Source organism: Haliotis asinina, chromosome 3, assembly GCF_037392515.1.
Source record: "Haliotis asinina isolate JCU_RB_2024 chromosome 3, JCU_Hal_asi_v2, whole genome shotgun sequence".
Lineage (NCBI taxonomy): Eukaryota > Metazoa > Mollusca > Gastropoda > Lepetellida > Haliotidae > Haliotis > Haliotis asinina.
Window position 1 is genome coordinate 88078498 of NC_090282.1, and position 12322 is coordinate 88090819.

Sequence of the window (12322 nt, forward strand, 5' to 3'; positions counted from 1 at the left end):
ATAACACACGATAGGGGGTGAGCATGTTTACATGAGGGTTGGTGATGTACAAACACAAGTATGTACTCGGGTAGATAGGCTATACATGAATTACATAGATAGAATGTACACAGGTAGATGAGATTAATTTATCAATAAGTCCCAGGCACTTGGTAGGTACACTCCTTGGTCGCGGTTGATGGCTGGTTTCTGTCTCCGGATCTCGATGGCCTCTTGCAGTTTCCTTTGGCGCCAGTTGTTGTTGTTGGTAGATAGTATCCTAGTGTCCTCCCATCGAATTGAGTGTTCAGGGTTCTTGAGAATGTGTTCAGAGATGGCCGATTTCTGGTCGAGTTTCCTGACTGAGGTCTGATGTTCCTTCATGCTGGTGTTGATTGGTCTCAGCGTTTCTCCAATGTATAGGTCGCCACAGTTGCAAGGGATCTGGTAGATGCATCCTCTCGGGTTAGGGTGTTCACAGCTGGGTCCTTTACCGTTGGCTTTTAGGTAGGTCTTGATGGTCTTGCCACTGGAGAAGGTGACATCGATGCTGGCTTTAGTCTTGATGAGGCGTGATATTTGATGACTGATGGGGCCAAGGTAGGGTATGGTTACTCTGATGGGTGATGGAGAAGGTTTGGGGCGGGGTTCTCGGTCCTTAAGGGTCTTGTTGATGGTGGCTGTGACGAGCTGGGGAGGGTAACCGTTGAGTGTGGTGAATGTCTTTCTGAGGTGGTCCAGTTCATTGTTTAGGGCATCGGGGTGGCAGAGGGCTTTGGCACGTCTGGTAAGGGTGGCGATGATAGCTTGCTTGATCTGAGGGTGGTGGCAGGAGTTGTAGTGGATGTACTGGTCGGTGTGCGTCGGCTTGCGGTAAACTGAGGTTCTAAGTCCATCGTCTGTGGTGTGGAGGGATACATCAAGGAAGGGCAGGTGTTGGTTGGTCTCAGTCTCCATGGTGAACTTGATTCTTGGATGTTGGTCGTTGAGGTGGTTGAGGAGCTCATTGGGGTCGTTGTCATAGGCGATGGTGGTGAAGGTGTCGTCGACTTTGCGGTACCAACAGAGGGGCTGGAACGGAGCTGTGGAGAGGGCTGCTTCCTCGAAGGAGGTCATGAAGATTTCTGTAATGAGAGGAGAAAGAGGTGAGCCCATGGGGAGACCGTGGATCTGCTTGTATATCTTACCATTGAATGTGAAGTAGGAGGTGTCAAAGCAGCTGCGGGCGAGGTTGATGATGCTGTCTATGGTGAGCTGGGTGTCCAAGTCATCTATCCGATTGGCTAACTTGCTGCGAAGGATGTCCAGGGCTTCTTCTAGTGGGATGTTGGTGAAGAGGTCCACGACGTCGTAGCTGACCATGGTGCCTGTGGGGTTGGATTCTTTCAGCTGGTTGACAAAGGATGAAGAGTCGCTGATGTAGGACTTGCCATCTTTGCCAAGTGGAGCGAGGAGACGTGTGAGGAACTGGGCGGTGTTGTAGAAAACTGAACCTCTTGAGCAGACTAGAATCCGGGCTTTGGGCGGGTTCTTGTGGATCTTGATGGTGGCTCTTCCGTATGGGGCTTGGGAGTTGATAGGGTTCAGCTGTGACCCAGCTGTGAACACCCTAACCCGAGAGGATGCATCTACCAGATCCCTTGCAACTGTGGCGACCTATACATTGGAGAAACGCTGAGACCAATCAACACCAGAATGAAGGAACATCAGACCTCAGTCAGGAAACTCGACCAGAAATCGGCCATCTCTGAACACATTCTCAAGAACCCTGAACACTCAATTCGATGGGAGGACACTAGGATACTATCTACCAACAACAAAAACTGGCGCCAAAGGAAACTGCAAGAGGCCATCGAGATCCGGAGACAGAAACCAGCCATCAACCGCGACCAAGGAGTGTACCTACCAAGTGCCTGGGACTTATTGATAAATTAATCTCATCTACCTGTGTACATTCTATCTATGTAATTCATGTATAGCCTATCTACCCGAGTACATACTTGTGTTTGTACATCACCAACCCTCATGTAAACATGCTCACCCCCTATCGTGTGTTATGTACATCATCCTATCATGCGTAATGTATCACCATTGGCTTCCATCCTTATCCCCAATCATGTTATGTAAACATATCCAATCAACTGTAATGCATTACCATTGGCTTCCATCATTGTTATCTTAACTATCGGCTTCCTATCAGTGCTTGTTTATACTAGCTTTCGTTAACTCATTCCACTTGTTACTTTGTTATTGTTTTACCTGTACATATAAATACACCTCTGTATCCCTTTCTCAATCACCTGATGAAGGAGTAAGCATTAACTCCGAAACGTTGTGTTCTCTCATAAAGAAGTTGATATCCATAAAAATCTTCATTCTTATATACTAGCCACATATAGAAACTCTGTATTCTCAAAATATTATTATGTTATAAGTACGATAACAATGTCAAAGGTACATATAAACTTTAATGGAGGGATCATGAGACCATAACAAGTCGGGAGAATTTCCACTGAAAAGTCAATCACAATGACGTCATGAGTCCACAAGAGGGACAGGGGTCAAACAACCATGTCACAAGCTCAATAACGGGTATGTCCACCATCAGCATTGAGAAAAGTAGTTCATCGGCGACGCATAGAGCCTATCAAACGTGCAAGGAAGGCTTCTGGGATGTCACGCCAGATTCTCTCAAGTTGCAAGGTCAAGGACGTTATCTGGTGTATGAGGAGGACGGATTAGACGTCGAACCATCTCGTCCCAAATATGTTCTATCGGGGAGAGATCCGATGAATTTGCAGGCCAAGGCAGTAAGTCAACGTAGTGGTGTTGCAAGAAATCCATTGGAACCCTTTGCTGTATGAGGATGAGCATTGTCCTGTTGCAATATTAACCCAAGGCCATGACGTTGCGGAAACGGAATTGCCACAGGTCGAAGAATCTTATCCCTGTAGCCCACACCAGTTAATTTGCCCTGAACAATCACCAAAGGAGTTCTTTGGAATGCTGTTATTCCACCTCAACTCATCACGGAACCACCAAAAAAAACGATTCCTCTCCAAGACACGGGCCTGTGCATAACATTCTCCCACGTGTCTATATGGGATATGTTAAACCTGGACTCGTCTGTAAAAACAACATTTCTCCATCCAAACAAGGGTCTGCGAACATGATTTCGGCACCACATTCGGTGAGCTTGTCTATGACGTTGTGCCAGGGTAGGTCGAATGGCAGGACGTCGTGGTCTGATCCCGTGATGATGTAAACGTTTTCGAACTGTGTTGGGGTGAATACGGCAATGTCCTGGGATGGTTCGGGCAGTCATCACTGCAGTCTGTGGGGAAGATGGGTCACCCTTATCCATCTGTCCAGTCTTGGCGTTGTTGCACGTGGTCGTCCAGAACGTGGCCGATCGATGACGTCATTTGTGTTCTGGTAGCGTCTCACCAGTGTAGAATTGGTGTTCCGATGGCAGTGGAATTGTGCAGCCACCCACGAACCAGGCATGCTATGCTTTTCAGTAGCCGTTTAATTTTTTTAACGATATCGCAAGTGCAGGGGTTGAACCTTCCAAAGTGGCACTATTGTGTGGCATTGATTTGCTCTGTTTCTCTTTCGGGAATGCACGTGCAACAACGTATTGCCCGTCTCAAGGACGTCACTGAACGTGACACGTGCATGCATGTTGAATACACGTCACTAATCTCTGAGTTTAAATCCTGATATGTCTACACAGGTTATAGACATTTAGATTTTAAATTTTTGTATGCATAATTTCTTTATGTCCCTAGTATATTTTATCTGATATTAGAACTGACAGCATAAGCTAGTTAAGGCTTGACTTGCAGGTAAAAGGACATAACTCTTGGGAACTTACAACCCTTCATTTCTGGCCTAAGGGAGATAACTATTTTATTCAGGTGCCACGTGGTTTGTTTACATTTTTATATTGAGCAAAGGAGCTAGACAGTTGACGGTCACCTTTGAACCAGAACAGACACCCAACATTCCTCACCCTTTGTAAACGTACGTTGTCTCCTATATATCCTTTCCAGTTTGGCGTTTGCAATGTTGCGATATTCTATCTATTCAATTTGTACCTATGCTTCAAACATGAAGTGTCTCGGCATGGAAAAAATTGCAGTGCCTGAAAATTACATTGGTTAATGCTGTCAAGTTAAAAGTAAACTTGACTTGTTCCCCAACCCAAAGATCAGATGTGTAATTATTAGAATTGCTTACATGGTTTGATAAATTATGGAAGGTTTAATGAAAGCCGACGTGTGAGTGAACAGCTGTCCTGCCCGTACCCCTCACCCCAATCAAAAACCATAAATACAATTGACATGAACATCTCAATCTAAACATACATTAAATAAACTAGAACAGGTATAAAACAATGAACATATTTCAGTGTTGGAATATTACACCAGGGATTGACTCCCCGATGGAACAAATTTACTATGTAAAAAGAGGGGTTACGGGAGGAATTCCCTCCGAAAAACTTTGTTATATATCGTGGCTTTTTTTGTTGAGTGTCCCACACGGAGTGAGGCCAACATGTCCGTCGATGAGGGAGAGAATGCTGTTGGTTCCCCGAACGCTGATTAATCTTGAACTTTCGAGGTAGGTTTTAAAATGCCAGTTTATGGCCCTAAACAAATGTCTTTTACTGCATATATTGATAGCATTTACGACATAAAAGCCGGGGGATTTGGTTGGAGGTCAAGACAAAAACCTCAGTACGCAAGCAGTCAGGTGTGTCATGTATTAGTGTTAGCATGTTGGAGAAGGCCTTTCCAGGTGGTGTGTCCACATAGGAAACGAAGTCGAGGCTTAAGACGTTATCTGGCGAGTCATTAGATGCTATGGGTACAGTATACGTGCGTGCGTATTGATGGTAATACCGACAAGTGTACTCTCCATGTGTTGGGAAACATTACTGAGAATGTTCTGCTTGACTGTGATTTCTTAGAAAAAAATGACAGTGTTACTCTGGTACCAAGACATAATGAAGTCAAACTTGGTAACTTAATCGAGTCTGGTGACAGGGTCTTTTGACTGAGCCTGTCGTTATACCAACAAGGTGTCAGAAAGTGTTGCAGGTGTCTTGTTGTCAGAACCTTGGTGATGGTGAACATATGGTGACTGAACGTAATGAGAAATTTGCATCCAAGAAGGGTTGTGTGTAGCCAGGTCTGTTGTTAGCTTGGGGAATCTGTGTGCGTTAGTAATAAATCCAGAGCCTGTCAGTAAGAAATAAACCAAATGCAGATTTGAGAAATGTTACACAGCGTCGAAAGCATTTTGGTCCTCTTTTAGATAAGATTGTTGATGAACAAACTAAATCAATGGTTGATCAAGGTATAGTGGCACCTAGTAGATCAAGTGCCATTTCACCAGTTGTGTTGCTTGAAAAGGCTGATCAGAGTATAAGATTTTGTTTGGACCTGAGAAATGTGAGTGACCAGTTGCTTGACAAACATTTCCCGTTAATGACTCCAAATGAGGCACTTATGAGATTCTTATGAGATATGAACTCTGCTTTTAACCAGATTGTTTTGGATGAAACGTCTAGGTCCTTGACCGCATTTGAGATCCTGTCTTGTGCCTGGAAAATCTTTAGCATTCCAACGAACTGTGCGTCTTACCCTATGTGGATTTTCGAAAGATCATGGTTTGGTGTGTCTGAACGATGTGTGAGTCACTGTTACATGATGTGTTTTAGCGAATGATGTCTGTTCGTTTAACATTAAAAACTCCCCAGTGTCGTTTCTTTATGGATAACATAGAATATCTTGGTTTCTCAATTTCTGCTGATTGAGTTGATCCTGGTAGGAAAGGACTTGGGGCGGTTCGGAATTATCCAGTTCCTTGTACATGGGAGCACCTGAGGTTGTTTCCTGGTTACTGCATACTTTCTTAGATTTATTCCCAACTTTTCCGATCTGGTGTTGCCACTTAGTGGCATGGTAGAATCTCGTACGAATGTTTGGCATGAAACTGAAAGGAGGGCGTTTGACAGAGCTGAAGGGCCAATGTTCTCACATCCTGACTTTAGTCCTAATGCTCTTGTTGTCCAGAGGCCAGTAAAGCGGGTTTAGCAGGGGTACATCTTCAGAATGACGTTGTCAAAAACGTTGTCAAAAATTGAACGTAATTATTGCACTGTACACAGGGAGCTTTGATACTTATCTGGGCAGTACGGAAGTTTAAAGAATATACTTGTGGTAGGAAATTTAGAATGAAAGCAGACCTTTGGAATTTATTATGTCATCAAAATCTGAAAAAGAACTAGATTGTATTTAGAACTGTTATATTATGTTTGATGTGTAATATATACCTTGGAAATATAACATTCCAAGTGACATTCTGTTAAGATTTCAGTGGAAAATTCAGTTGAATTATCTATCTGTGCCTTATTAACATGATCTTGCTCATTTTGCTGTGATACGTACATGGCATTTAGCAAGGGTGACTGACAGAACGGAGATGACAGTTTGGAATACTTCAGTCAGTCTTCAGCATGTATTGACGGCTTCCGTCCGTGGAGTCCCACTGGTGTTACTAAGACAGCTTCATTTCCATGGCAAACTGTCCACTGTGACTTTGTGGGACCACTCCCTCCTTCACCAAAATGTTGTTAGTATGTGTTGCCGTGTTTAGATGATCTGACACGTATGGTATTTGCAATTTCTCGTACAATCAGCAGCTACATCTGCGTCAGCAGTGTGAACTCTTTTCCATCTTTGCTGCTTGTATGGATCAATCCCGTGTTTTTCCAGTCCTGTGTAGTCGTCACGAAAGATTTGCGTGCCGGCCGGCGCCTTGATTGTTATCCTTACAATAGACATGATCTACACATAGACATAATCCACAGACAATCATTCCGAGACATGCGCAGTTGGAACAGAGATTGGTGTTTGAGTGGAACCACTTGCCTCAGGCATTCATTCAGCCTGTGTGCAAGCTCTAGGTGGCTATATGAGCTACTAACAACTTTGTACTGTCACCGTCGCCGTCACTGTGTTCTACATTGAAACATTGTACTGCGACTGACATTATATTCCATATTACAACTTTGTACTGCCACCGTCGCCGTCACTGTGTTCTACATTGAAACATTGTACTGCGACTGACATTATATTCCATATTACAACTTTGTACTGCCACCGTCGCCGTCACTGTGTTCTACATTGAAACATTTTACTGCGACTGACATTATATTCCATATTACAACGTTGTGCTGTCACTGTCTCTGTATTCTATATTGCCACTGTCTCTGTATTCTATATTGTCACTGTCACTGTCTCTGTATTCTATATTGCCACTGTCACTGTCTCTGTATTCTATATTGCCACTGTCACTGTCTCTGTATTCTATATTGACACTGTCACTGTCTCTGTATTCTATATTGTCACTGTCACTGTATTCTATATTGCCACTGTCATTGTCTCTGTATTCTATATTGTCACTGTCTCTGCATTCTATCTTGCCACTGTCACTGTCTCTGTATTCTATATTGCCACTGTCACTGTATTCTATATTGTCACTGTCACTGTCTCTGTATTCTATATTGTCACTGTCACTGTCTCTGTATTCTATATTGTCACTGTCTCTGTATTCTATATTGCCACTGTCACTGTATTCTATATTGTCACTGTCTCTGTATTCTATATTGTCACTGTCACTGTCTCTGTCTCTGTATTCTATATTGCCACTGTCACTGTCTCTGTATTCTATATTGTCACTGTCTCTGTATTCTATATTGCCACTGTCACTGTCTCTGTATTCTATATTGTCACTGTCTCTGTATTCTATATTGCCACTGTCACTGTCTCTGTATTCTATATTGTCACTGTCACTGTATTCTATATTGCCACTGTCATTGTCTCTATATTCTATATTGTCACTGTCTCTGTATTCTATATTGTCACTGTCACTGTCTCTGTATTCTATATTGCCACTGTCACTGTATTCTATATTGTCACTGTCACTGTCTCTGTATTCTATATTGCCACTGTCACTGTCTCTGTATTCTATATTGCCACTGTCACTGTATTCTATATTGTCACTGTCTCTGTATTCTATATTGTCACTGTCACTGTCACTGTCTCTGTATTCTATATTGCCACTGTCACTGTCTCTGTATTCTATATTCGCACGTTGTGCTTCAACTGCCACTGTCAACAACATAATTTGCCGTTACAAAATTCCCTCAGAACCAGCAAAGCAAAGTATACATCTGTGTAAAGGTTAAGCACCACCACATTCAAAAAGAAATTTGAGATTAAAAAAAAAAACCCTCATGACTCCAACCAGTGCGGTTTCCAAGTCCCCACTTACCATGTAATATAATAAAATGGAGTCCAGAGACTTTCTTCATTTTTAGAGGCAAGGGGAATCTGGACTTGCCACATGGACTTTCTTGGATACATTTGCTTCAGGGTCTGTACGACAGACTAGCAGGTACGTGAAGGGTGGCGGCAAGGTAAAAGTCTCATTCAGTACTGTTCGTGGACGGCACAACCACGTGAAGGGTGGCGGCAAGGTAACCGTCTCATTCAGTACTGTTCGTGGACGGCACAACCGTGCCGGACTAAGAGCCAGACGACCAATACGACGGCCATTACTTACTACCAGAAAACAAACAGCTGCTACTAGATTGGTGTAGAGCTCGTGAACACTAAAAGAATGTCATTGTGGAGGTCTGTCCAGTGGTCAGATGAAAGCAGGTTTTTAGCTTCATGTTATCGATGGCCGTACACGAGTGTGGCGAGCACGGAGTACCTTTGCCCAACGTAATATTGCTGAGGAAGTTTCATTTGGTGGTGGATCAGTTATGATGTGGAGCTGTTGTTCCCATGACTACAGCTGGTTCAAGTTCGTGGAAACCTTAATGGACAAGGATACCAAGAAATTGTTGACAGAGGTCGAACCACATTTTGATGGACATCCACTTGCATCCAGACCAATATTTATGGATGCAAATTGCCAGGTTGCGCTCGTGCCGTCACTGTATCTTACGAAGAACGCTACTGACCTTCTTCCTTACTGGCCAGCCCAAAGCCCAGATTTAAGTCCCACTGAACGTGTGTGGGACATAATGGGTCGGCATGTCAGAAGGAGGAATCCCCCTGTGCAAACTGTACACGAACTGGTTTCAGGCACTGCAAGAGGAGTGGCGGAGGATTCCAGTGTGGAGAATCCAACGAGTTGGTTTACAGCATGAGAACACGTGTCAGAGATGGTATCCGTGGGCAAGGCGGTACTACCCACCTTGCCTCAATGGCAGAATGATTTCTTTTGGCGCTTGTCAAATTTCTTTGAAAAATAACAAACCGGATGTTTGATACCCGATATTGATGAGATTACACTGAGTGATTTTGCATTACATAATCCATGATTGAATTGGTCCATCGTTCATCGTTTGTGACTGACAATCACAGTTGTTTCAGGTCCCATTTTTAGCATTTTCACCTCATAAGTCTTTGGTTCTTGTTCTTTCTTTTATGAAGATTGTGATCAGTGAACACTTCAATTGGCAAAGTAGTGGTGCGTAGGTACACTTCAAAATGCTGTAAAGCTATAGCTAGCAAAAGACCTAATGTCTTCTCCTCAATGGCATGTTTGATACCCGATATTGATGAGATTACACTGAGTGATTTTGCATTACATAATCCATGATTGAATTGGTCCATCGTTCATCGTTTGTGACTGACAATCACAGTTGTTTCAGGTCCCATTTTTAGCATTTTCACCTCATAAGTCTTTGGTTCTTGTTCTTTCTTTTATGAAGATTGTGATCAGTGAACACTTCAATTGGCAAAGTAGTGGTGCGTAGGTACACTTCAAAATGCTGTAAAGCTATAGCTAGCAAAAGACCTAATGTCTTCTCCTCAATGGCAGAATGATTTCTTTTGGCGCTTGTCAAATTTCTTTGAAAAATAACAAACCGGATGCTCAATTCCTGAATCATCCTCTTGAATCAGGACAGCACCTGCACCAATATCACTTGCATCAATTTGCAATTTAAATGTTTTCTCAAACTTTGGTGCCTGCAATACTGGAGAATTCATGAGTGTGACTTTTTCAAATGCTGTCTGACTACTGCTATCCCACTGAAATTTTACCTCTTTCCCCAAAAGGTTGGTAAGTGGTGATACAACATTTGAGAAATTTTGACCTAGCTTTCTGAAATAGCCAACCATATCCAAGAATCTCATGAGTTCTCTCTTAGATTGAGGTACTGGAAAATGTAGAATTGCTTCAGCCGTAGCATAAACTGGTTGTACCTGGCCGTGCCCTACAACATGCCCTAAAATTTCAACTTGTGCCTTACCAAATTCACTCTTGTCGAGATTCACAGTTAGTTTTGCTTCGGACATTCTTTTGAAGAGAAAGCACGTTGCCACGTTGTACTGCCACTGGCACCGTCACCGTCACCGTCACTGTGTTGCCACTCTGCATAGCCACAGTCTCTGTATTCTGTATTAAAGCACTTGACTGCAACTGTAACCGACATTGTATTCTATGTTGCCACTTTGTATAACCACTGCCGTTGTATTCTATATTACAGAGTTTTACTACCACTGTAACCGCCATTGCATTGTATATTGCCAAGTTGTAATGCCACTGGAACCGTCACTGTATTCTGCATTGCCATGTTGTACTGCCACTGGAAGCGTCATTGTATTCTACATTGCCATGCTGTACTACCACTGTCTTTGCATTGCATATTGCCACGTTGCACTGCAACTATCATTGTATTCTATATTGCCACGTTGTACTGCTACAGTAACCGCCATTGTATTCTAAACTGCCAAATTGTAGTGCCCATGTAACCGCCATTGTATTCTATGTTGCCATGTTGTACTTCCATTGCCATTATATATGAAATGTTGCAATGTCACATTGCCACTATCATTCTGTTCTATATTGCCACTTTGTACTACCATTGTCATTGTATTCCATATTGTAATGCTGCATAGCCATTGTATTTTATATTGCCAAGTTGTACTGCCTCTACCATTGTGTTATATATTGCCACGTTGTACTGCCACTCACTCAGTAACTGTATATTACATTGCCACGTTGTATTACCACTGTCACTGTATTTTATATTGCCACGCTGCACTGTCACCGTCACCATATACTCTATATCGCCACGTCGTATTGCCAGTGTCCTTGCCAATGCAGTCTATATTGCCACGCTGTACTGTCAATGTCACCGTCACTGTATTTCACATTGCTACGCTGTACTGCCACTGTTTATGTATTCTATATTGGCAGGTTGTTCTGCAACCGTCACTGTATTCTTTGTTTGCACGATGTTCAGCCACTGTCACCGTCTCTCTATTCTATATTGCCACTGTTCTAATAGATGCATTCTATATTGTCACATTGTACACCCACTGTCACCGAAGCTGTATTCGATCTTGCCACTTTCTATAGCGCTTGACGGCCACTGTAACCGTCATAGTATTCTATATTGCAATGTTGTATTGATACTGTCATTGTATTCTATATTGCCACGTTGAATTGCGACAGTAACCGTCACTGTAATCTATATTGCTACGTTGTAGTGCCACTGTAACCGCCATTGTATTCTATATTGCCACGTTGTACTTCCAGTGTCACTGTCACTGCATTCTATATTGCCACGCTGTACTGCCAGTGTCACCGTAGCTGTATTCTATATCACCACATTGTACTGTCACCCTCACTGTACTGTCACCCTCACTGTATTCTATATTGCCACGCTGTACTGCCAGTGTCACCGTCACTGTATTCTATATCACCACATTGTACTGTCACCCTCACTGCATTCTATATTGCCACGTTGTACTGTACTGCCACGTTGTACTTATCACTCTATTCAAACCATGGGGGGTCACAGTATTGTCGAGGTGTCAGTTCGAACTATGTCCGTCACTGACCACAAGAGTGTATACATATATATCTTACCTCGCACATAAATGTCGCTGTCTGATTACTTGAGCGCTCTTCTGTTATTTTCAATGCACCCCATGTACAAGCGAAGTGTATTGCAATAGCAACTCATACCATCACGCATGATGCACGGAAATTACCGATGTTGTGCGGATGCAAATCGATGGAAGGTAGATAACTCAAAATCTGTTTTTTCTTGTGTCGTCCGCCATATCTAGCAACGGTTACGGAAAAACATGTCTCGCATTCCAATGTATACATTTTGACAAATGTAGTCTCTGTGAATACTACGAAGCGGAATTACTTCGCGGCAACTTTATTGAGACTATACCTACGGGGATAAACAGCAAGATTCGAATCGTTTGATTCACAGGGGTTGGCTGAAGTGTAC

The 12322-nt window shown here is 43.0% G+C and overlaps 1 protein-coding gene across 1 annotated transcript; it reads right to left on the bottom strand.

The window, feature by feature from the left end:
* Nucleotides 1–7212: 7212 nt before the first annotated feature.
* Nucleotides 7213–8175, bottom strand: LOC137279129 (clumping factor A-like). Its single transcript, XM_067811604.1, has one exon. It carries the CDS (start codon nt 8173–8175, stop codon nt 7213–7215), a length of 963 nt encoding a protein of 320 aa, XP_067667705.1.
* Between the last annotated feature and the right edge of the window lie 4147 nt (nt 8176–12322).

Coding starts and splice junctions, on each gene's coding strand:
- LOC137279129 (XM_067811604.1), bottom strand. CDS start 8,175: ATGTTGTTGACAGTGGCAGTTGAAGCACAACGTGCGAATATAGAATAC.